Source organism: Barbus barbus (assembly GCF_936440315.1).
Source record: "Barbus barbus genome assembly, chromosome: 29".
In the NCBI taxonomy this organism is placed as follows: Eukaryota; Metazoa; Chordata; class Actinopteri; order Cypriniformes; family Cyprinidae; genus Barbus; species Barbus barbus.
The window spans coordinates 27,561,177-27,586,992 of record NC_136757.1 but is presented as its reverse complement, the minus strand read 5'-3'; the positions used below and the strand labels follow the sequence as shown (position 1 = coordinate 27,586,992).

Sequence of the window (25,816 nt, the reverse complement as noted above, 5' to 3'; positions counted from 1 at the left end):
TGAGTTAAAACAAGTTATAGATAAATATGGATATTGTAGGTCAAAAGAATTAAAGGGAGGTAACGGACCAAGGTAAGGTTCTCAAAGAAGTGCGGAGCTGGAGTCAGAGTCTGGGTCAGGGGGGATGCAGGAATCTTGGGAGCAGGATTGCTGGGCTCTGCGGTACTCCTGGAACTCCTGTCTCAAGGCTTTGAAGCGGGCCTCACTGAGGGAACGACTGTACCGGTGCTGAGGAGGCTGGGATACTAAGGGAGGGCTGATAGAGTACAGGCCTGAGAGGAAAGGAGCAGGAGGAGGATGAGGTCGATAAAGTGAGGAGGATGGGTGAAGTTAAATAGGTACAGTTCAAGGGAAACTTAGGCCCAATCCCAATTTTATTTTATACCCCTTCACCTATCCCTTGTCCCTTGAGTGTCAAGGGGTAGGGGTGAAAATATTCCCCTAATAATTGGGACACCACTACTATACCATTACATGTGATCATATGTCATCTAGCTCCTACAATACACACACCTATACTGGTGTGCTGGTGTACATTAGAGCCTTACCGTTCTATATTAATGCACTGCTTACTGACATACACACACATCGGAGATCGCGCAGCTCACAGATCCAGGAGCAAAGAAACTTGTCAAAGCTGCCCCACGATTTTAATTAATAACAGTTTAAATACTGAATTGCTACATTATATTTTCCAGCAATGAGAGGATAAAATCGCTGGTTTTGAAGTAAAACTTTCATCTCTCTCTCTCGAATTGGCAATATTTGAGAAAAAAGTTGAGTGATTTCTAATTATTGGGGGGACTAGCCCCCCCTCAAAGTCTATGGTGGTTACAGCCCTGATCAAACATGAAAATATACTGTGGCACTATCGTGCAGTCAGTAATTATATGATGTTAACAAACTTTAGCGAACAAACATTTCTTTGAATAACATGATCGTAAATATGAACACACAATTGAATGTAACATAAAACAAATGATTACTTTTCATTAAAACCTTTATTATGCCAAAAATGCTTACATTTATGTTTTTTGTTTTGTTCGCTCGGGCATGCTGCTGTAGCCAGTGTATACTGATAATTCTCAAACCCCTTCGTTTGAAGTGTGGTCCCGAAAATCTTCATCTGAAGGGCTATCTGGCCCTTCCCCTTACCCCTACCCCTCCAACCAAAAGAGAATCGAGACACCCCTACCCCTTCACGTGAACACGCCAAATGGAGGGGTCGGGGAAAGGGGAAGGGCTAAAGGGTAGAAATGGGATTGGGCCTTAGTTTACCATTATATTTGGTGTGGGGAATGATCAAACATGCTTAAAGAGTTTAAGTTCTTACGTTTACTCTGGAAGTCCTGGAGGCCAGCAGTGGAGCGGGGGCGATCTTGCCTGAACTCCCTGCCTCGCCCAAAGCCTGCATGGGTCCGCTCCATCTTCATGGCCTCCAGGATGTCAGGATCCACAGAGCATTCCACAGCATCCCATTCGTAACTCTCATCTACTGAGGTATTTCTTCTAGACACACACATATGCAACAATACACAGTGAGACGTACAAAATGACAGTAATAGAAATATGTACAAAACAAAATAAGAAATTGGTAACTGTTCTAGCTGTCTTTGCCGAGGTCTTGCCTCAAGCATTTCTGTTATCAGCTTCACCTTTTGGACCTCTGTTCTCTCACGTCTTTGTCTGCCCTGTGCATCTCACTCTCCTCGGTGGTCTCTGGCGAGCTGAGTAAGGTTGGGGTGATTGAGAGAGACTGGCGTAGATGTCCGTGTCCATACGGTCCCACACTACCCCTTCCACTGCTCTGGCTGGCGTAACTGGCTCTGCCCCCATCACCTCTTATATCCCGGCCTTCTGTCTCTGTGAAGCCCCTAGCTGCACCCATCCCTTTGTCTACCTGTCTCGGAAAGTCTTGCTCTCGTTGGGGGAAGGATGTATGATATGGTGAGGGCCAGCTGTAACCTCTGGGTAGGAAAGGCCTTGGTGGACCCCTTCTGGGTTCTGCAGGATGCAGGTAGTCCACCCTGGCAACTGGTCTGGTAGGGCCAAAATGTCGAGAGGGGTCTTGTGGGACATACTTATGCTGAACTGACCTGAGTGTTTCCTGATAAGACAGAGGCCACCTAGAAGAATCTGGAAAGACTGCTCCCTGTCGACGTGGATCTGATCCCCTCCTGGAAGGAATGGACGATTCCATGTGTTGTGGTGGATCTGTGACTGAGGGACCTGGTGTGTGATAGGGGGGTTGCATGTCAGCTCTTTCAATTTGCTGACGTCTCTCTAGACTGTAGCTGTTAGGAGGGTGAAAGGGCACAGTTCCTCGCCATGATGGGCCAGACATGGGATAGTAACGTGCAGGAGTACGACCAAAACTGTATGATTTGAGTTGGGGAAATTCATCTCTGTAACAGGTCTCAGAGATATAAGCTCTTGGATTTTCAAAATGTTCCCATCTAGAACCTAAACTAATGGACTTTTTTATGAAAGGACGTGGTTGCCCGACTCCAGAGAGGGTCCTACAGGGACCGATGCTGACTGATTTCTTCATGAAAGGCACTGGAGCCTGGTATATCCTTGAGGATATCATGTTTGTCCGGTCACCCTGAGTCTGAGGTTTTTGATATTGTTCAGATGTAGAGTCTGGACATTTGGAAACTATTGCTGCCATGCTTTTAGCTGTGTTAATTAATGTCTGTGCTGGACCACGCTGAGTAAATTCTTGTTTTTGAGACCCTGAACTCTGAGAAAGCAAAGGCTGAGAACTCTTTTCCTCTTCTTTAGATGGTGAGAAGCCTTTATCGCTTGTGTCTGAGGTACCTGATTTATCACAAGTATCTCTTGTTTCTAATTGTGAACATGGTTCAGAAACTGGAATACTTCCAGGTTTAGCATGCTCTACAGGAATGTTCAGGTTGCTATGGTCATGAACAGCCACATTCTGCTGACAAATATTGCTCTCAGAGTGGTCCTGACCATGTTTTTCCCAGATTTTGGGTACAACATCAGGCTCATCTCTTAACATTGTCCCCGTTTCTGCCTCAACACTGGGTTCAACAGATTCCGAAGACTCAGTCACTTCTACTGGATCATCTACACTCATTTCAATGAAACCCGGAAGACTCAGGTATTCCAGGATAGTGCTGGTCTGCAGTGGCGACATCCTGGCAGGTTGGGGAGCAAGCTTAACTTTCACTGATTCTGACATTCTCGAGAAATTTGACTGATCACTTTCTGCTTCGTTTTCCAACAGGGTCAGGGGTGAGATCCGACTAGGGCTTTCACTGAAGACACATTTGTCACTCTTTCTGGATCGAGCCCTGATACCCTCTTTCTCCTGTTCACTGTAAGGCAATATGGAGCTGGAATCATCACTCACTATGATTTTTCCCTTTGCTCCTGCTTTCTGATGATCATAGGGCAATGTAGAGCAACCTGATGGATTACGACTCAGTCTGTCTTTTTGAACAACCCTTCCTTCCTCCATGTCTGTAACACTTTGAATCCTGGGATTAAGGTAATGTAGGTTAGGACCAGTATCTCTATCTTCTCCTGCCACCATTTGGTGCAGCTCAGATGGTTGAGGACTCAAGCGAGCAGGGGTTGTTGATCTAAATGCCAGAGCCTCTTTTTCAATTTTTATTTCTTGCAACCATCCTTCCTCAACTAAAGTACTGTTGGGCAGCTCCTCCTCCTCTTCCAGGTGACTCTCTGGGTGTCTAGCTCGTGCCCCACTGAGGTTGGTTCTACTGTGAGAGGGTATGTCCCTGGTAGGAGAGAAAAGTGAGAGAGAGGTATATTGTGTGGCTGGTGAATGAGAAACATCTGCTCCAACTGAATCTTCAGCACTGGCAACACCTTGTTGACGCATATGAGCGTAGAGTGAGTGAGGTGTGTTCCCTTCAGACAGGCTCTGCACCGGCACCTGGCTGGTGGGGGACGTCACAGGGCTTATGTCCCACTGGATGTATGTGGAAGATAAGGAGGGAAGTCTCTCCATGGGACTGCTGGTGTTGCTGAAATAACATCCCCTTCTATAGTCCGATACATGCTGGGCCAGTCTGCTGGGTTGGGATTTTTGCCGTAAATGGATGTCTTGGGGCTTCCAAATAGGGTCTTCTGACTCAACACCAGTCCATTTTCTTAAGGGACTTGCAGACTTGGCCCGCCTCTGTTCTTGCTCATGTGCCTGTGCCCTTCGGCTGGCCGTGTAGTGTTTTAACTCCCTCTCCATATGCTCACGTTCCTTCACCAGCTTTAAACATTTGCTTAAGTTGTCCCTTTCTCTTTCACCATCCAGCTGAGTTATCATAGTGCTGGGCTCTGTCAGCTGGCTGTCTCCATTGATGGGCTGATAACGTGCTTGGTGGAGCAGCCTCTCTCTCTCTAAAGCTCGGGCTTTCCTGGTTAAGCTCGGAAAGATGTCCTCCCTATGACTGGCACTCCGGTATTTTTTTTGTGAGTCACTTGGTCTTTTTTCACCGCAGTCAGAATAAAAGCTGGCCCTCTCCAACAATGCCTCAGAGCAACCCTGTTCATCATCAGAGTAGAAACAACCATGACGGGAGAAGTTTCTGGCCATTGCCTTCACCCTGCCAGGTGAGTGAGGGGGTCTTTCTGGATCTGGAGAGTCTACTGTCAATACCGAGGGTATCTTTCTCTGTCTATCCCTCTCTGAACTTACAGGATTTGATTGGTTGGACTCTTTAAAATATCCATTGTTACTCCCTCCACCGTTGCCTCTACCAGAGGATTGTGGGAACTCCTTTTTGAGGTTCTTTTTGATGTGGGTTGGTGTGGAGTTTTCTAGGTTATGTTGGATAACGAAGCGCCCATCAGGACTTCTCGATATGGATTCAATAGCAGATGTGGGTGATGAAGATCCCCCAAAGTGGCTCTCAAACTGGGTGTAGTGTGGAGGTGGAGAGGATGAGGACAGAAGCTGCCTTCTCTGATCCTGGTACTCACGGCGGCTGCCTTTATCAAAAGAGGAACGGTCTGAACGATCGGAAGAGGATGAGTTAGGGAAGAAGTTTAAGGGAGGGCATAGCTTTAACTTCAGCACACTGTCGGGACTGTCAGAAGGCGAGTGAGCTCTGTGGAGAAAGAACACAGAGAACATTTAGGGAAGGAAGACAGGAAGGCTTCACCCCTTCAGGTTGCCATTTCAAAACCCAACTGTAGTACAGTGACAAAGATGGAGAAGCGTAGGAATGATACATGCACAGCAAAGATGGACACTTACTGTGGAGATGAACTCTTCTGGAAGGCAGAGGGGATATCTGAAACGGTGGGGAGGGTGCAAAGTTCATATCATGCCACACATAATGAGTCATAAGATGAAGTGACAAAAATAAAAGCAGCCTCAACAGAGATGCCATGCATAACAACACCACTAACAGCTGAGAACAAATACATGATTTCAAATGTCATGTATCAGTCTTTGAGGCATTAAATGTCTGTACGCTTATAGCGATTGGACTGGAAAAGACTTTAAGTATGGACTTAATGAGGAGTCAATGCATTGCTCACTGTACAAAACATTTGATTATCTAAGACTCAAGTACAACACCCATGTATCTGAATGCTGCACCCCCAAATAAGTTTAGGAGCATGCAAAAAGCTTCACAATGTGTTTATAGTGGTGTAATTTTAGTTGAAAAAACTAAATCATATTCAATGACCCTGTAATCTTCATCACTGCTTTTACCATCTCTCTTTTTCCTTCGCCGTTGTGTCCTCCTACTGTTCATAACACAAGCTGTCACCAGAGAGAGGATGATGGCAACAAACAGGAAACACACACCCCCAATCACACCAGCCAGCAGGGGCTCAGGAACAAAGGCCAGAAGACTGGGTGCTGCTGGATACATCTCCATACCTTGAGGTTACACATTACATGTTATCAATTAATTATACAATAAATCAATAAGAATGAATCACTTATACCAAAATGACACTTCCGACTTCTTGAACTTTCAATTTCTCATTAAACCATACAAAAATTCTAAAATATTAATTACAACAGTAGTTTTTCCATGTCACACAGGGCTGAGAAAAGTCAACATTCCTGATGTCAATATTAAGTCAAAATACACATTTCTGAGTCAGCCTCACCTTCAGTAGAGATGACAACGGAGTCACCGGGCACACTGACCAGTCTGTCCCTGCAAGACAGAAGACGCAGCTCATAGTTTGAGTCCTGTGGAAATAAATGAAGAGTAAATGACCCGTCAAGCCAAAAGGAATAGGAACATTCAACATCAAGCTGCCATATTCTCAATATTTCACACATTTACCTTCACAAGTCCCTGTACAATCAATTCAGTCACATTGACAGCAATCGCTCTGTCTATAGTGACCCACTCCCCCTTTCCCTGTTTTGCTTGAAGTACAAATGAAGTTAATGGTGGAGACTCTTCTAGAGGTGGCACCCATTGCAGCAACACACCCAGTGATGTACGATTGGCTGACAGCAAGGTGGGAGGGGACAACACTGCAATGGTGGTTACCATGGTGGGAGCTTCTGTTGGAGGTGCTGCAATGTAGAAAACATATACGGATTTACCTCAGCATGCTAGATCATACATCTTGGCCCAAGGCTTAGGAATAATGTCAAAGTTCACCAGGGAATGTTTTGAATCAAGTAAGGGAATACAGATCAGAAAAGGAATTACAGACAGTCTACACCTTACCAATGTATAAGAGGGTTCCTCAAATCCTGTGGGCCACTGCCCTGCAGAGTTTAGCTCCAATTGGAGACACTAAGCATGCTGATCAATATCTTCAGAGTTACCACAAAATTAAAAGTAGCTGAGTTTGATGTGGGTTTGTGCTAAAGAGGACAGTGGCCCTCCAGGGGCAGATATGAGGAACCCTGATATGCCTAAAATACAAGTCTGTATGCATGAGCTAATGAAAGACTTCATAAAGTGCATAGTTTGTAAATGATGTATGTATAAAAGAGTGCTGACCCAGTGTCTTAATGGTGACAATCTCACTGAAGGGGCCAGAGCCCAACTTGTTTTGGGCAAGAACGCTGAACTGGTAACTAGTGGCAGCTTGCAGATCCGTCACCAGCAGGGAGGTTTTGGATGTTGGTACAGGAATTGACTCCCATTCATGCTTGCCTCTCACAGTGGGCTTTACCCTGATATGGAGAGAGATCAAATATTAAGCTGAGTCGCTACCATCGATACGGCATATACAGTACATTTTTAGTAATGTACTGGGTCACTGACACTTATGACGCCCTTGACTCACCAAACAGTAAATTTCTGTTTGTATCCTCCATCAAATCCTGGCTCCCAGGACACATTGGCGTGAGTAATCCCTGGATCCACAGACACGGAGGTAACAGCATGGGGACTTGTGCCTGCAGACGACAGAACAGATAATCTATTCAATTTCTGTCTCATTTGTTTTAATATAGGTAAATTTAAAAAAAAAAAAAAAAAGTTTGTCAAGTATTGTATTGTCAAGTATGGTGACCCATACTCGAAATTGGTGCTCTGCGTTTAACCCATCCAAGTGCACACACACAGCAGTGAGTAGTGAACAAATGCACACACACACACACACACACACACACACACACACACACACACACACACACACACACCGTGAACACACACCCGGAGCAGTGGGCAGCCATTTATGCTGCGGTGCCCGGGGAGCAGTTGGGGGTTCGGTGCCTTGCTCAAGGGCACCTCAGTCGTGGTATTGAGGGTGGAGAGAGCGCTGGACATTCACTCCCCCACCTACAATCCCTGCCGGCCGGGGACTCGAACCCGCAACCTTTCGATTATGAGTCCAATTCTCTAACCATTAGGCCACGACTTCCCCATGAGGGTTATTTCTATTTAACGGGCATCTGTTTCTCTCACCTAGCACTAAAATTGTTGTTGAAGCAATGACAGTAGCCACGCGGTTGGAGGCAAGACACTCCCATGGCCCCTGATGGTCTTTACTGAGCGGACGCAGGACCAGAGAGCCATTGGATAGGACTGTAAATGGAGAGCGAGGGGCAGGACCAACCTAGAGAAGATAATAAAGAACCAAAAAGACACTGAAGCAGCATCCGAGGCTTTTAGTCCATGCATGTTAGTACTTTCACTATGTTCTGTTATTATATCGTTGGGCTGAAACAAACTGAAAGCTGCTGGACATTTTTAAACCTTACCTTATTCCATGTGATGTTAGGGGTTGGGTCGCCCTGAGACTGACAGGATATCACCAGCTCCCTGCCTACTTCTTGAAGGTACTCGGCACGAGGCAAGACACGGAAAGAAGGGGGGTCCTGTGCACATCACGAGATTGCAAACAAGAGAAATTGTGTCAGCAATCAGTGTCAGGTCAATCATTAATAATGCATTTCAATATGTGGTGACATTTATGAGTAAATTGGAACTATATAAACATATGTCAAAGTATTTACAATATGGTGTTCTAGATATATGGTGTTCACCTTCAGGATGACTTTGGTAGGTTCTGATTGGCCCATGGTCCCGTAACTGTTATAGGCTGTACAGGTGTACATGCCCACTGCATCATCATTGGCTGCGGTTATGAACACTGAGCCCTCAGAGTTGACCATCCATCCTGGATACTGACCAATCAAGAAGAAGAATATAAAATGATGTCATATGGGTCATAATGAAATAAGATGTTTGATGATATAAACATTCATAATGTACCTGCTCCAGGTCCAAGGATGCTCCATCTTTGGTCCAATTAACATACACCATAGGGGGCTCAGCTTGAACTGGGCATATGATCTTTCCCCCCATTCCCATGGGCAGATAAGTCTCGCGGGGCATCCGTACCACTCGTGCTGGATCTTTAAGAGAATCAGGCTTGTCATTTTATCATTTGCATTATTAACCAAATTATAATTTAATTTGAACTTCTCTAGTTTTTTTTACCTATTTTACATGAAGCAACAGAACTGACAAATTGCAAATCTAGGATCAACAATTTGCAAAGCACTCACGTTTAACTTTGAGGTAGGCAGACGCAGAGGGTGGAGTCATTAGACCATTGGTGGGTGTGCAGGTATAATTCCCAGAGTCCTCAGGGATAAGACCCGAAATAAGGAGGGTCCCGTCCACTAGTATCTTCACCCGTGATTTCAGAATTCTGTAAACACAAACACACATCCAGCTGAGGGGCAAACGGATATTGCAAAAATGCCTGACTGTTAATTCACTGGACACTGCGGCTGACCAATCAGAGTTTTCCTTTGAGCCCTGTGATACTGTTATATATTTATAGTTAGTATTCTGGTCACTTACTCGATGTGATAGACATTTTGTCCTTGTTTCCACCACTCATACGTGAGGTTAGAAGGATACGCTTCTGCTTGGCATTGCAAAATTGCATCCTGGGACATGTTCATGTTGGTGTCCTCAGGGGGAATGATGATAATTGGAGGACCTGGTTGAAAGCATAAGTGCAAGCATGTGAGATGAATGCATGTAATCAGTTTTGAAGGGCATTCAGATTCGAGGTTGTTTATTTATGGGTGAGATTTAGGCTTAAGTGCCAAAATGCATTGTGCTAAAGCACTACCACCAAAAGAGGGCAGTGTTTGCTTATTGAATCACACTGCTGTTTGCCCGAATAGTTACTCTAAATTCTTATGCTGTGTAAAAGACAGATGTGAGATATTTCTTGTTTGCGGTTTTCAATAATATATAGCATTCTCTTGCTCAATGTTCAGTAGATGACGGATGAAGAAACAAAATGGCAATGCTAGAATCTGCTTGGCACTTGTTGGATTACCAATTTAAAAAATCACTGTTCTTTCATCATGACACAGTGGAGGAATATGGAATCATTCGTGCATTTTATTTTCTTAAAATAAGTGCACATCATGCACACATTTACAACATGAGAAGTCAAGATTAAGGTTATAAACTTTGCACACAAATCCAACTCCACCAAAGATGCCAGTGTTCTCATACCCAGCGCTGCGTAAACGCTTAAAACCCTGCAAGCCTATTCTGTTTGGTGCTGCTGAGTTTCTTTGCCCACGTGGACTAGACGTGGTGTGTAACTGACCTTTGACCTGCAGCTGGGTGGTGTGGGTAAGGTTCCCTTCTGAGTTGGACACGTGACACTTGTATATTCCTGCCGTTTCCCTGGTAACCTTGCTTAAAGACAAGGTTTCATTGAGTACCTGTTTGGGGAAAATTAATGTTTAGGTGGTAAACGAGACGAGGAATGAGGAAAATGTGAACAGCCCAAAGTGAACTCTACACTCAAGGCAGCGTGAAACAAGATTTACAAGTAGCTATGTTTCTGTAAAACAGGATAATCAATGAGGGGGGAAAAATGTAGGTTTGATTGTGGAATTATTCATACAATAAAAAGCTGGTTATACAGTATGTCAAAACAGAGCTAGGCAGTTGGAGGGATTCATGAATCATTCAAAATAAGACTAAAAACATGTATAAAGCAAACAAGGTCGATTCTGAATTCATGTTGACTTTCAATGATCTTTATTAACGACCAGTCAACTAACAAGCTCTGTGTACCTGAATTGCTTCTTGTTTTTCAGCATCCCTTCCATCTTTTCTCCAGATGATGTTGGGTTTGGGGTTTCCATGAGCATCACAGCGGAGGCTGAGAGATTCACCCAACATGACCTCCAGAAAGGGCGGAGGAGTCTTTATGAACACCGGAGGAGCTAAAACAGACATAAAAACAATCAAATCCATGTTCATGAAAAAAAATAAAAAAAATAAATAAATTAAATAAATTAAATAAAAATAAACAAAAAATAAATACGTAATATTAAAAACAATATAAAATAAAATAAAAACAATATAGAATAAATAAATAATACACAAACAAACGCGTAATCTAGCAGACAGATTAATTAGACTGATACGAACCAGTCACCAGTATACAATAAAATGCAGCACTTGAGGATCTGAAATCATTCACTGTTACACTGAGCAGAGCTTCTTTAACTTTTCCAAAGCAATAATTTGCAAGTGATGAAAAATCTCTAAACATACAACAAAAAACATATTTCCCCATAACCCTGTCAACACAAAAACAGGTTTTCCAGCACACTCATAAACAATGACAGCTTACAAAAGCACTGTAAGCTGAGACTGTTCATATAATGAGCGTAAAGCGTGAGTTTCTGTCCTCTGTCTTCATTCTGATCAATCACACATGCTACAGAAACACAATCAGAAGCTAAAAGCCAGTCGGAGCCCTTCACAGGATTCACAAGCCAGTGCTGAATGAGTGTGTGTGTGTGTGTGTGTATCAGGAGGAGAGAGTGTGCGAGTGTCAGAAGGCATGACAGTCGTCCTGAAGGTGTGAGACAGAAAGTTCAGTGTGAAAAGATTGCAAGCAACGGGAAGTGAAAAGAAAGCATAGATTTGGGTGAAAAAGTAAAAATGCTACAATTAGCCTAGTCTTGGGTGAATGGATGGAGAGAGGCTGATTTTTAAAGCCTATTGCATGAGTTCTGTTGATATTAGAACAAAACATCATCTACATCAAACACTGACGTAAGTGTCATGAAAAATGAGACAGGATTACGCAATTCTCGCTTATTCACTGCAACAATGCTTTCATGTGAGCTCCAGATGCTGCTTTAATCAGAAGTTGAATCCTTTTTGTAGGAATAACACAATGCTTTATTATACCGGTAGCATGAACATGAAACAAGAGCACCATCATAAAATATACATTCTCTTACACAAATGCATGTTCCATTTCTTTGGAACCTAATTGTCAAAAGATAAATTTGTATCTTTTGACTTTAATAGATTAAGTAACACAACTGACATATACAACATGGTTTTGGGAGCATTTCTCATGATTTAACATGATAGCAGTGGTATTTTAGTATTACTGAAATACTATTATAGATTATATTAATATTTTGAATTAGATTTGATTTTGTATAGTTATTTCTTTAATGTTCATTTGATTTAGTTTTAATAATCGTGTTATTTGTAATTTTTATTGTTTTGTTTTGTTTTTGAAAAGTCTTTTTTTTAAATAAATTTTTACTGCAGTTTTAGTTATTTTTGTACATTGAGTTAAACAAAATAAAAAAAGAAAATGTCTTGGAAACTAGCTGAAATAAATTAGTAATATTTTATATTTAATATATGAATATGTTTTATATTCAGTTTTGTATGTTATTTGATTTCGGTTAACATTTATTTTATTTCAAGTGACATTTTTATGGTTTTAGTTTTAGTTTACTATAATAAACCTGTATGATGTAAAATATTTGTGACCCTGGACCACAAAACCAGTCATAAGGAATTCGAAATTGAGATTTATACATAATCTGAAAGCTGAATAAATAAGCTTTCCATTGATGTATGGTTTGTTAGGATAGAACAATATTTGGTCGAGATACAACTATTTGAAAATCTGTAATCTAAGGGTGCAAAAAAATCAAAATACTGAGAAAATCACCTTTAAAGTTGTCCAAATGAAGTTCTTAGCAATGCATATTACTAATCAAAAATGAAGTTTTCATATATTTACAGTTTGAAATTTACAAAATATCTTCATGGAACATGATCTTTACTTAATATCCTAATGATTTTTGGCATAAAAAATCCTTAAAATCATTTTGACCCATACAATGTATTTTTGGCTGTTGCTACAAATATGCCCCAGCGACTGATACAAATATACCCCCAAGACTGCTTTTGTGGTCCAGGGTCACATTTGCATATCACAGTGGAATTAATATTACAGTAAAAAAAAAAAAAAAAAAAGGTTTACACAGTAAATAATCCTTTGGAATTCCCAATGTTGCTTTTAATTAACTTCTCATTAGTTCATTATTAGTCTATCATTGTTAAGTATTCTCACCCGTGTTCATCTCGTTTGCTCATTAGTCTCTGTCTTTATAAGCCTTTAGTTTCTTGAGTTTCATCGTCCAGTCTTAAAGTAATGTAATACCATTTGTAACCTTTGTTGGAAACGTTTGTTCTCTGCTCGTCATCATTAAAACTTCAATTTGTCGAATTCCTGAGTCCTGTGTTCCCTCAGAGAGATGTTTCATTACAAAAAAGGGACACAAAGGAAAAAAAAAATATCAAACTGGCAATTAGTCTAAAACATGTTATGAAAACTGAACTGAAAACTGTAAAATGTTATAAAACTAATAGTTTTGACACGCAGAGCCATTAACACCTTAACACCTGGATAGAAGAAACAACCTCAAAGCATTTCTTATCCCACCTGAGATGGACAGGAAGTTCCAGGTGCCGTTCTGAAACTCATCTGTGGTTCTATCCAGCAGGAGAATCCGACATTCAAACCAGCCCTCATCCTCCAGAGTCAACTTATCCACCAGAAGAGATGCGCCACGGCTCAAGGACACACGACCTGCCCCAAAAATCAGAGAGACAAGCAATTATTCATAAGTTTTTTGAGAATTGAGATAAAGAATGAGAAATCACACAAACCTGCAGCTCAAACATTAGAGCAAGCTATAAAATTGGTATAAAAGCATCTGCCAAATGAATAAAATGTAAATGTGAAACTGCTGCCTAATACAAAGTACAGAATCAGATGAGATCCTGCACAAATTTTAAAATAGCCACATTTTTGTGCATATTCCAAAAACCACATGCATACCTGAAGCCACCAATGCAAATCCAAATGAGATTATAAATTCACCTCTTTTTGTCCACCAAGTAAAAATTGTATGCTTGATCACTATTTTACATAAAGTAACAGTTATATTCCTGCAATAATATATAATTATTAAATACAATGCGCAACTCAATAAATCATACATACAAAAGTACAGAGAAAGAAAATATTCCAGCTGCAGGGTAAAAAGAAGCACTTGTTTTTGTTTACCGCACAGGCACGTGGAAACACGTGGAAAGACCAACTCGGCTCCATAGAAATCTGAACAACTCTCTGCATGATGTAACACGGTCCACACTCAAAACAAAAACAACCCCACAAACCTGCACTGGCCTCAGCGTTATTGAAATATGATATGACTGGAGCACACAGACACAAATCAGTTTCAAAGTAACCTACTACTCTTTGAAATATGATATGCGTGTACTGGAGTCTGGTTTTTCAACCTCGACCTATCCCTCTACTTATCTGCTTTTTTCCCCAAATTCCAGGGTTGTAAATGATGACACACTGATAACGCAGTGGATGGCGGCTCTGAGTGTTTCCGCTTTGCTGGAAGTGGTTGTTGAAGTTTGAAAGTGAGCCAAGAACCCTGCGTAGAGTATGAAAATCATACCGTGACAATTTAATGCCAAAAGGCTACAGCTGAGGAATTACAATACAAACACACCTGGAGTCTGACACAGCGCTGAACCCTCCGGTGATGTGTGCAGGTGTGTCAGCGTTAGATTTACACCTCCAGACTTCAGTCAAGCATCACAAACCCTAAATTCAAGCAATGAACTTCAGTCTGTAAACCTTCTCGCACCATTTGTGCTCATAAAATGAACGATTTCACAAAATCCTTTGGACTGAGTAAAAATCTGGTTAATATCTTTCGTTCAGTCAACTGCAATCCACTCTTTGGACAGTAAGAAACATCTAATTCTGATCAAATGTGGGACACAACAGTAATTTAAAATTAACTCCAGACTGAAGAAGTGAAGGCCTGTCCTAACATGTCCTATCCTTTATCTTTTATCAAAAGTGCTGCATTATTCTTTGCTAGGCAGGTCTATTCATCAAATCAAGAGCGCTTATAGGAGAGAAAAAACACAAGAGATATTATTTTGATATCTTAATTGTTTCCAGACAATACTGGGATTCAACAGCCAAAGATCAATCAAAAATCAGAGATCTCATTATGAAATCAACTGATCTGAGCTGCTATCCACATTCACTTTTATAGCTGTTACTGTAGGACAACTATGCACCTAAAATAAAATAAATGATAAAATAGACACAAGCTAAATAAAAATACACAGACAAATAAGTCTCTTCTGTTCACCGAGACTAAATTTATTTAATTAAAATTCAATAAAACTGTGAAATATATTACAATTTTAAATAACTGTTTTCTATTTAAATATATTTTTTATTGTAATTTAAATTTGTGATAAAAATCTGAATTTTTAGCAGCAATTAATATGCTGATTTTAATATTCTGGTTGGCTGCTCAAGAAAAAAAATATCAATGTTGAAAACGTTTATATTTCTATGGAAATTATTGTCTATTATTCTCACTAATTCTGCATTAATTTGATTAAATATCCAGTAAAAACAGTGTTATTGAGAAATATTATTACGATTTAAAATAACTGCTTTGTTCCTGCTTTTCAGGATTTCTGATGAATAGACTGTTCAAAAGAGCTGAATTTATTTGAAACAGAAATCGTTTGTAACATTATAAATGTCTTTACTGTCACTTTTGATCTGAATGCATCATTGCTGAATAAAAGTGTACATTTCTTTTGAACAGTAGTGTAACTGAGACTCCATTAAATCCAAAAATAGCAACCTCTGAGCAACAACAAAAGCAATCCTGACCGCTAAACACAGGGTCATTTCCTCAGCAGGTGACGGCTCCATTGAACAGGAACCGAATAACAATCAATCAAGCTAAATTCACAGCCTGTGGGGTTATTTTTCAAACCCACCACACAATATAAACAACTAACTATGACTAACAATTAAGCCTGGTCTAATCTCAGAGCTGCTGCTGTGGGAAGAGATTTTGCATGGATAATAATTGTCTGATCTCATCCTTTACACAGAGAGGCAGCCGGTGTGTGTTTACTGTCATTAAAAGGTTCCTCTGATCCGAGGTCAGAGGGGGAGGGTGCTTATTAAAGCAGGAGAGACGCTAAAACAGGGCAGGTGTGGTGGATCTTCCACAAATATATGCTGCTGTCTCTCTCCTTTCTATTCTGGCAATGTCCGGTTACTTTGGCTGATGCTTTAGGGCAGAGAAAAGCACCAAATGGCCTTGCATACAGTCAATTAAACACTGAACACATTTGCATGCATGCAGGACAGACACACACTGATTGTGTGGTTATCAACACTCGTGGTTATTGGACACTGAACTGTTTCCCGCCACGGAATGTTTGTCCATCAATGAGAACAGAATGCCCCCCCCCCTTTAATTCTCTCAGGTTACCATAGCGATGGAACCTTGGGGTGGGAGTTTGGATTTGAATTCAGTTAGCGTAGAAAAAACCAAAGGGGCAAAAACACAGAGAGGGAGGAGCGGGTCACAGGGAAACGTTTGTGCTGGTGATTTTGAAAAATTACACGTGGGGTTGGAGGGGAAAAAAGAAAAACGTGTTTTGATTTAAGTGGATAAAAGGGTCGAGAAACGGGTGAGAGAAAAAAAATGTGTTTTTATTTGAACTGAGACAATGACCGTGAGTGACAGATGCAGGTCTGTTTGGGTTTAAATGTGCAATTCTGTGTTGCTTTGTACTCACAGGCCTTTAAAAACACAAAACATGTGACTGAAATAATAAGCACACAACATCTATGCAACTAGACTCACTGTCATGATGTCATCTCTTGCTTATTTTGACAAATATTAGATATCTCTACAGGAATGGGCTCTTAATGATCCCACAGGGCGAGTTATTGATGAACAAAAATTTAATTACGGTCAAGACTGCATAACATGACTTCCAAAGAAGGTCCTTTTGGATCAATGACGAACCCTCAACGGACAATGAGCACTCGGTGACCCTTGACCCCATCCAGTCTCATGATTTTTCTCCAGACATGTCCATCATTACGCACGGGTCAATACTGACATGATGGTCAGTCAGCAGGATCCTGGTGGCTAATCAGAGTCTGTGGATTCCAGACATGCAGGGTCCGAGACGATAAAAAAATGCAGCTAAAAGTATAATTTATACAATTAAAAAAAGGCACTGGCAAAAATTATATTGCGTAGTTATAATATTAATAAATTACCTAAAAAAGCTAAATTTTGCTAAACCTATAAAGCTAAACATTGCTTTGCACAAAAATAAAATAAAATACATTAAAATAAATATAAAGTCATTGGCCAAATATTACATTGTGTAGTTATAATATTACTGAAACATTTAAGAAAAATGCTGCTAAAATCTATAAAGCTAAATTCTGCTTTGCAAATAATATTTTTTTTTTATAAATAAATAAAATAAAATGCACTGGCAAAACATAACAGTAGTTATAATATTAGCTAAAAACTATGAAATAAAATGTTTATAAAATCTATAAAGCTAAATTCTGCTTTGCACAATAAACTAAACTAAACTAAAATTAAATTTCTTGTATTTTCCTTTGGATGATTTCAAATGTTTTTATTGCTCAACATCCAACCAGGTTCTTTGCTGACTGATTTCTGACATCTTGTCCTGCCATGCATTTTTCTTTTCAGCCATTCCTCTATTAATTAGTCTTTTTTGCTTTCCTTTCCTAAAATATGTTCTATTTTATAAAACCAGTAGCTCCAGTGGTATAATCAGGCTGGATGAGCCAATTATGCACACACTTTTTTGTGTCTTTTATCATACTGCTGTAAAGATCAATATCATGCATGGCCTTGATTGGCGTCCTGCTGTATTCAAAAGTTTTCCCACCGCTCTCTAATCACACATTACTGAGGTTTGTAACGTCTGGCTGATGTTCGTTGGAGGGTAATATGCAGCTCATATGAGCAGGTTCTGTGCCTGTGGGTGGTACGTGAGCCTGCCAAAAGATCCTCTCCACGTGGTTCTGGGATTCTGACACTGGCTTTTCAAAAACCCCTGGCCCTGAACTCCCTCGGCATACAGCACTGAAACTCTCCTCCTCACTTCACTCCAGGGTACTGTGGGCCATGTTTCGTCTCCTTTGAAAACTATTGGACGAGTCATTTTTCAATGACGAGAGAGAATGTGCTGGTATGAACATAAAGCGCTGCCAAGGGTAAAACATTGGCCACCCCACTGCCCTAAACCAGCCAAGATTTTTTTTTTAATTAAAATAATAATTCAACGTCTACACGTACTATCAGAAATGAACCAAATACTTTACTTTAAAAATTCAAAGAGCAACAAGCATGTGTGTTCAGAATTATCTCTCAAACCCTTTCAATTGAACTTTAAATTATTGTACTTTTCAATTTTTTTTCTTCTATTTTTTTTAATTAAATGGTAAACCCTTCTGTTTGTACTTGTTGCCTTGTTTGCTCAGAGTGTTAAATGTCATGTGACTAATGAGCTGCGGGAAAATAATAATGATAACACTGGTAGGCTGATTTAAACTACAAGAACAAACACAGTATCCTTTGCTAGTACCGAACAATAACAATAAAAAATACATGAATATAAATACAAATACAAATAAATATATAGAATTATAATGTAAATGTTATTTTAGTATCACTAAATAAATTTCAAATAAATGAAATTAAATATAACGGGCAAATCATCTCCTTAAATGTGCCTACTTTTAAATGTCTGTAAATGTAAGATGCTTTTGCCTCCAGATTGTGCAGTTATAACATCTTCCACTAGCCTAAGCGTGACCCCCTTGGTGTCACCCTCAGATTTTCACTGTCCCCATCTGGCCACCCTATTAAAAATTTCCCCAGGGCGTCACCGCTAACGAAGCGCTCACTGCGGGTGGCCTCTTCCGCTGTCCGGCTGTGGAAAGCAAACATGGAGCGTTCAGTTTAGTTTAGCCTATACTCTCTCTTTCCCATGTTGTTTTGTTCGCACTGATCTTTTCCATCCCTCGCTGCTAAACCAGAGGGATAACCTGTCTATTGTCCGCAGTCAACGGAAAGCCCTGCGACTGCCGCAGCTGCACCTCTCGCCGTCCCGTTCATGAATACAGCCTGAATGCGTCACAAAATAACACACGGCACCTATGGAGAACCACGGATTGTATTGAGAAAGGCCTTGAACTTTTTTTCTTTGTGTGAGTTGAAGGATGACAGGGCCCTGCTGCATTATGGGATGTGTTTTGATTTGAATACAATCACACGTCTGGGTTTGGGGGGTGAATGGATGGATTTTAACTCGCTTTAGCTGAACCCCCCCCCTTCAGCCACTATAATCGCTCGAAGCCTCTATGAATAGCTCTTTGTCATGGGATAGATTACAGTTAACGCTGTCCTTGTTGCTCTCCGTCTGGCAGGCTTTAGTCCTCATCCCACAGAGGTGCAGACTCACGGGATAATGCTTGAGCCCTGAAGGCACGGATCAATAGAGCAATAGAGCAAACGTTCTACTGCCACCAATTTCAATCAGCTATTGCTAAACGACCAGCACGGATTATTGGGAAATCCTTTAAATGGCTCTAGTTGTCCGTCAGTAACATATAATGCTGATCCAGAGCTTTGGAATGTCTTGATGTGCATGTGCAAACATCTCAGCTGATCATATACTGTTTTTCAATATTTTTCAGTCTCTTATTCTCATTGAGGCTGCATTTATTTGATTAAAAATACAGTAAAATCACAAAATATTGTGAAAAATTTCAAATATTTTGAAATATTGTTACAATTGAATATAACTGTGTTCAACTGTAATTTATTTTTTCAATGTAATTTATTCGTGTGATCAAAGCTGAAGTTTCAGCATCATTACTCCAGGCTTCAGTGTCACATGATCCTTCAGAAATCATTCTAATATACTGTTTAACTGCTCAAGAAACCTTTCTGATTATCATTGTTGAAAACAGTTGTGCTGGAAACCAAAGTAATTTTTTATCAATTGAATGCATCCTTTCTGAATAAATGTATTTTCTTTCAAACACCAGCCCCCAAAATTCCCGACCCCAAACATTTGAATAGTAATGTACATAATATATAATATTGTATATAGAGTGGTGGCCAAAATTATTAGAACACTAATATTTTCAACAGCTAAAAAATGGTTTTAAGTCTTATTAAATTATTTTTATTTATAAAAAATAAATAAATAAGAAAAAAATAAATTTACTTATAAAATTATTATTATTTAAGTTATTTCTAAGAAGTGTGGCAACGTCTCCAAGACGCTTCAAGAGACCATTCTCTGCAAAGCAAGAGTACTGTTAAAAGTTTTGGGCACTTGTGTAAAAATGCTGTAAAATGAGGATGCTGTCAAAAGTAATGTGATAATAGAAGTTAATTGATAAAGAAACTAAGTTTGGTGTGAGCATCCTTTGCGTTTAAAGCAGCTTTTGCCCTCGGTGCACTTGCGCATAGTTTTTCAGGGAGCTTTCATTGCCACAGTGCTTCTGGATTTAGTCTGTCTCAGTTTGTTCTGTTTCTTCATGTCATTCCAGACAGACTGGATGATGATCAGATCAGATCTCTGTGTGGAGCACAAACATCTCACTGGATTATTACAATTCATGGCAAAATGAAAGTTTGGAAATGAAAACTGATATTTCCTACTGACACACTACAGCAAAAGATAGACTTAAAACTATTTTTAGCTGCTGAAAATACTAGTGTACTTTTGGCTGCCACTGTATATTATGGTTAAAAAAAGGATTATTTAAATTATTTAATTCAAAATAATCAAAAGATATTACAAGCAGACTTTGGCCTAATGGACAGGAGTGATAGGGATTCATGACTTCAGCCAATAAAATCTTGTAATATTAGCCAATTTTATTTTGTACTTTTAATGCATGATGTCCACCTCCAGTCTCATTAGTAGTTTCAGGAGTTAAAAGCAGGTATAAAATCTCCCAGTGGAGAAGAAGCCAAGTATGGCGATCCCAATACCACAGACCTGCGGCGTAAAATTGGTCTGATCTGGTTCCTTGATGCCCTAGATTAAACCATGTCTTTGTTTGAGGCAGTCCTTCTTCTTCTAAGACTCTGGGAACATGATAGCCCTAGTTTCTTTGCTCTTTTTTTGCAGGAAGACTACACCTGTTCCGTCTGAGCAGAAAGACAGGTTTCAGGGTAAACTCAAAGTCTTCCGTCTATGTGTTTCTGCCATTGTTTCATGCCACTGATTAAACACTTAAAGTTACCCAGACTTCAGTTGAGGAATGTAAGAAATGCGAAACCAAAACCAGTGCAAACCAAAGGTCAAGCAAAGGTAATGTGACTTTGCCTTTGAATAGATGTGGCGATGAAAGAGTTGATTGGTGAATAGCTGGTGTGTTGGGGGAGGAGATGTGCTGAAGGAGGAAACTGACCACTGCGTGTCATTTATAGAACTGCTTTTGATTTTAGGATTTAGAGTTAGGGATAATTTACCCAAATTATGTAAATTAAATTACACCAACTTCCTTTATTTTGCACCATCATGAAAGAAAAAAATCAGAAAATAAAAAATTTATTTTATAAAAAATAAAAAATTCTGTGTTACTACATTTTTTTATGTATTATAATTAAGAATCACTGAAATTATGACAACATTTATATAAACACGCAGATTAAGAACAATATATAATTTTTATTCTTTCAGCATGTTAACTATATATTTATATAGTCAAAATGCTAAAGAATAAAAAAATAAAAATTGTACTGTATATTTTAAAAACACATGTTTTATTATTAATGATATATTAATTTTATTCTTCAGCATTTTTTCAGCATATAGTCAAACACACACACACTAAATAATAAAATCAATGCTGATAATTTCATTTATTTATTTATTAATTGATGTACACTGTAAAAATAGGGCACAATGTACTGTATTAATATGAATACATTTTCATATTTATTTTTTACAGGAATTTTACAGATGTATTTTGAATTTTGCACTCCATTGCATGAGTTTTAGGGTTAATGGAAATGTCCATAAATTACAGGATAATGTCCTGGAAGAAACTTTGTTTCACTTTTTGTTTTGTTTTATATTTTATCTTATTTTTGGGTGTGTATCTGGCTGTATGCAAATAAAAAAGGTCCTGTATCATAAACATGCTTGGTTTTAACACACAAGCATTATATACTGACTGAATTCTTTTTTTTTTTTTTGGTGAACTATCCCTTTAAGATCAGCGAGGACACAGATGCTCTTGCATTTTTGCATTCAAAACGTTCAATCAGGTCTGCTTCTGATCCCAAATACCTCTGAGTTCTCTTTGAGAAGAGTGAAAGTTTCTGAGAAAAAGAATCCCACAATGGCAGCACGCTGCCCAGCATCTTGTGGTTTTATCATACTGCTCTCCCTCTGGGGGGTCGTTCCCTAATTTCCTCATGAGGCAGGAAGTGAGGGCGCATTTGATCAGCTCTTCTTAGACTAACAGCTCCTGACAGCACAGGCCAAGCGTTCAAGATCCACACACCACACATGCTGAACTCTGCAGATCCAACATGAAACGGCATTCACTACATATTAAACGTGCATAATCTGACTTACATAATATTCAGATGGAAATAGTGAGCAAACCATAAGAGAGCAGAAACTTGATGGTGGACTCCTGCTCCAGTAAGAAACCAAGTAGCAATAACCCAGACCAACCTGGCAACCAAAAGCATCATGAACACCATTCAAGTCTGTGTAATAATTATAGATGGGAACAACCATTCTACTTAAAAACCCATTATGCTGATCTGCATGAGTTATTCCGGTATTTGTATGGGCAGGTTTGTGTTACACAACTTCCCTGTCATGGAAACATTGACTGATTCTTCTAATGTGCCTGGACTAAAGCATTTACATTTGCATTTAGTCATTTAGCAGATGCTTTTATCCAAAGTGACTTACAAATGAGGACAACAGAAGCAATCAAAACCAACAAAAGAGCAATGATATGCAAGTGCTATGAGAAGTCCCAGTTAGCCTCATGCAGTTAGTTTTTTTTGTATATATATATATAAAAAAACAAGTAAATAGAATAGAAAAAGAATAAAGAAAGCTAGTGTTAGAGGCCTTTTTTTAAAGAAAACAAGCAGTTAGAAAACGAACAGAGTGCAAGTGTTAGAGAGCTTTTTTTTTAAGCAGATGGGGATGGGGAAAATACTAAAATAAAACAAGGATGGTCTTCCTTCACTTCATGAGGGTTTTGTGGGCAACGAGCCACAGCTATCAGCATGTTGCCATCCCAGCCTGAGCCAAACCGAGACCTGATCAAAGTGATCTAACGACCCAAGAATGCAGTTAGCTCTCATGCTAATCTGAAATTCAGCAAATATCTTATCCACCGATTGGAAACTTTAACATGGCTCTTCTTGGCTTGGATTTGGAGTCAGCGGCAATGGCTGCAACGTACACAGACAATGACAAATGTACAAAAGTACAAATGGTCTAAATTAACTTTTTTTTTTTTTTGCAAAAATTTAATGATGCTGAGTTTTCATCACATACAGTTTTTTTTTTTCCACAAAATAATATTTTATGTGTGTGTGTATCAGTGTTAATGCAGTTTTAAGTGGTCAAATAACAAAAGAAGCATTCAAATGTATCATTTAACGTACAATCTGCAAAGGAGTGGAAAAGGTGGATTGGGCATAAAATAACAGGAATAATGTGTTTGTGGCAGTTTTCTGGTCATTAATGGGTTTTACAAGATTTCACTTCACTTTCTGAAAGACTATGACTTTCTTCACATCTTCACAAAATACATAATGTTTCACGAGAAAGTGTGACAGGCAAAACTGGCACTATCTTTGGAATCAGTATCCCAAAATTATTAAGAAACAAGGTTTTCGTTCAGCAAATATGATGCAGGTTGGTGTTATTAATATCTAAGATGTACGAGACTCAGAAACCAAAGTGTTCAAACCAAATAGACTTGCTAACAAAGTAACACAGTGCATGAAGCTTTGAATTGCAGTTATACATGTACTTAAGGGACTTTGTTGTAAGAAAAAAATGTGACATGAAATATATATAAAAAAAATTAATTAAATAAAGTTAATTTTTTTAGTTTAATTCAATGTGTTATTCACAATTTCTCTGTAACTGAAAATGACGTGACATGTGGCCAAGTATGGTTACCCATACTTGGAATCAGTGCTCTGCATTTAACCCATCCAAAGTGCGCACACACACAGCCAGGGGTGGACTGGGGCCAAAAAGTGGCCCTGGACTTTTTAGCACAGAGAAGCCCACCAAACCCGGTCCGCAACACACCGCACCATAAATGAGTGGTATATTCTTGACATTATAATTTGTCTTTTCTGGTGTATATGGCAAATAGTAAATAATTTTAAAGAATTTTTACAAGGGACAGTTTAATATCACTATAGTTAAATACCAATATTAAAAGTCCACATGACACAATGCTCCGGTATCGTCTAGAAGACTTGAATAGTGCAGAATGCAGACTGATTTTATGGTGCCTTTCTATTGGTCAATACAGTATTTGTCCTTTTGCAGGAGCTTGACATGTATCCTTTTAAGGAATAGAGCTCCAATTGTGGAAAAGTATGCAAATTATTTTGATGATGAAAAAAAATTGATGATGAAAAATTGAAAAACTGTTGTGCTGCTTCATATTTTTGTGGAAAATGTGACACCATTCAGTCTTGGGTAAGATTAAAAAATATATAAATTAATATTTTTCTTCAACAATGTTGCATTAAATCAAAGATTATAGAATACAAAAAGGGACTTGGATTAAATTGATTTAAGTGACAGTAAAGATATTTACACTTATTACAAAGTACTTATATTTCAAATAAATGCTGTTCTTTAACTGAGAACCATTATACCAATAATAAAACCATTATTAATAATTGATCACAAATAATAACTGATAATAAAAGCAGTAAATTACGCAGCATTAGAATGATTTCTGAAGGGATAGTGAAGACTGGAGTAATGATCTTGATCACAGGAATAAATTACATTTTAAAACATCCTAAATACAAAACCACTATTTTAAGTGTAATATTTCATAATATTAGGCTATTGTTTTACTGTATTTTTGATCAAATAAATGAAATCTTCTTTCAAATAAATAAATAAATAAAAAGCCTTAATTATATTTTATAACCACCAGTGTGTATATAAAATAGGCTATTGCATGTGAATTAATAAGCAAATTATATTTTTATAATACCTATAATATAAATCACTTTTCTATGCACAGCACTCGAGAGCAAAAGTCTTCAGATTTACAATGTTCTAGACTCTAGAGTAAGATCGAGAATGAGTTTTATAGATTTTTAAACATTTTCTTAGACACGTGAAATCACGGAAGAAAGCAGATTTACATTAACTCTTATCTCATGTCATAATGTAGCCTTCATTGTGACGACTCTAATAACGGCATTAAAATCAGAGAAATTTGAAAGAGCATGTAGTAGTTTGCATTCCTGAAAATTAATGTCTGTCGTTTAACTAAACGTTTGGCAAATATTGCTGAATTGTCTCGTCATGTTTAGCTGCTTAATGTTACCTCAGCTCGCATTCAAGTCGTGCGCAGCTCATCGTCTGTGAATCTCGCCTTCTACACTTTGATTGGCTATTTCAAACATTTTGACATTGACGAGCGCTACTGAGCCGGAGCACACTAAATTAATTAGAATTTTTGAATGAAGTGGGCCACGCGCCCCGGGCCATTCGTCTAGGCCGATGGAAGGATATACGTACATTTACTACAATATATATTACGCAAAGGGGCGGCCCACATTGTACAGCGGCCCACCGGGAAAACTCCTGGTGCTCCAGATGGCCAGTCCGTCACTGCACACAGCAGTGAACACACACACACACACACACACACACACACACACACACAGTGAACACACACACACACACACACACACAGTGAACACACACACACACACAGCAGTGAACACACACACACACAGTGAACACACACACACACACACACACACAAACAATAAACACACACACAGTGAACACACACCCAAAGCAGTGGGCAGCCATTTATGCTGTGGCGCCCAGGGAGCAGTTGG

The 25,816-nt window shown here is 39.2% G+C and overlaps 1 protein-coding gene across 1 annotated transcript in view; it reads right to left on the bottom strand.

The window, feature by feature from the left end:
- LOC306849394 (uncharacterized protein) overlaps positions 1 to 25,816 on the bottom strand; it is a 45,891-nt gene that overhangs the window by 1,491 nt on the left and 18,584 nt on the right. The window contains exons 4-21 of the mRNA XM_079384370.1: positions 13,234 to 13,380; positions 10,539 to 10,690; positions 10,063 to 10,180; positions 9,294 to 9,435; positions 8,993 to 9,138; positions 8,697 to 8,839; positions 8,468 to 8,608; positions 8,183 to 8,299; positions 7,887 to 8,037; positions 7,264 to 7,375; positions 6,975 to 7,150; positions 6,300 to 6,538; positions 6,118 to 6,202; positions 5,711 to 5,881; positions 5,246 to 5,282; positions 1,656 to 5,096; positions 1,334 to 1,509; positions 69 to 272 (exon numbers count right to left, since the gene is read on the bottom strand). Coding sequence (XP_079240496.1) covers positions 82 to 272; positions 1,334 to 1,509; positions 1,656 to 5,096; positions 5,246 to 5,282; positions 5,711 to 5,881; positions 6,118 to 6,202; positions 6,300 to 6,538; positions 6,975 to 7,150; positions 7,264 to 7,375; positions 7,887 to 8,037; positions 8,183 to 8,299; positions 8,468 to 8,608; positions 8,697 to 8,839; positions 8,993 to 9,138; positions 9,294 to 9,435; positions 10,063 to 10,180; positions 10,539 to 10,690; positions 13,234 to 13,380 — 5,885 coding nt within the window. The 3' untranslated portion in view covers positions 69 to 81. The remainder of the gene's footprint in view (positions 1 to 68; positions 273 to 1,333; positions 1,510 to 1,655; positions 5,097 to 5,245; positions 5,283 to 5,710; positions 5,882 to 6,117; positions 6,203 to 6,299; positions 6,539 to 6,974; positions 7,151 to 7,263; positions 7,376 to 7,886; positions 8,038 to 8,182; positions 8,300 to 8,467; positions 8,609 to 8,696; positions 8,840 to 8,992; positions 9,139 to 9,293; positions 9,436 to 10,062; positions 10,181 to 10,538; positions 10,691 to 13,233; positions 13,381 to 25,816) is intronic.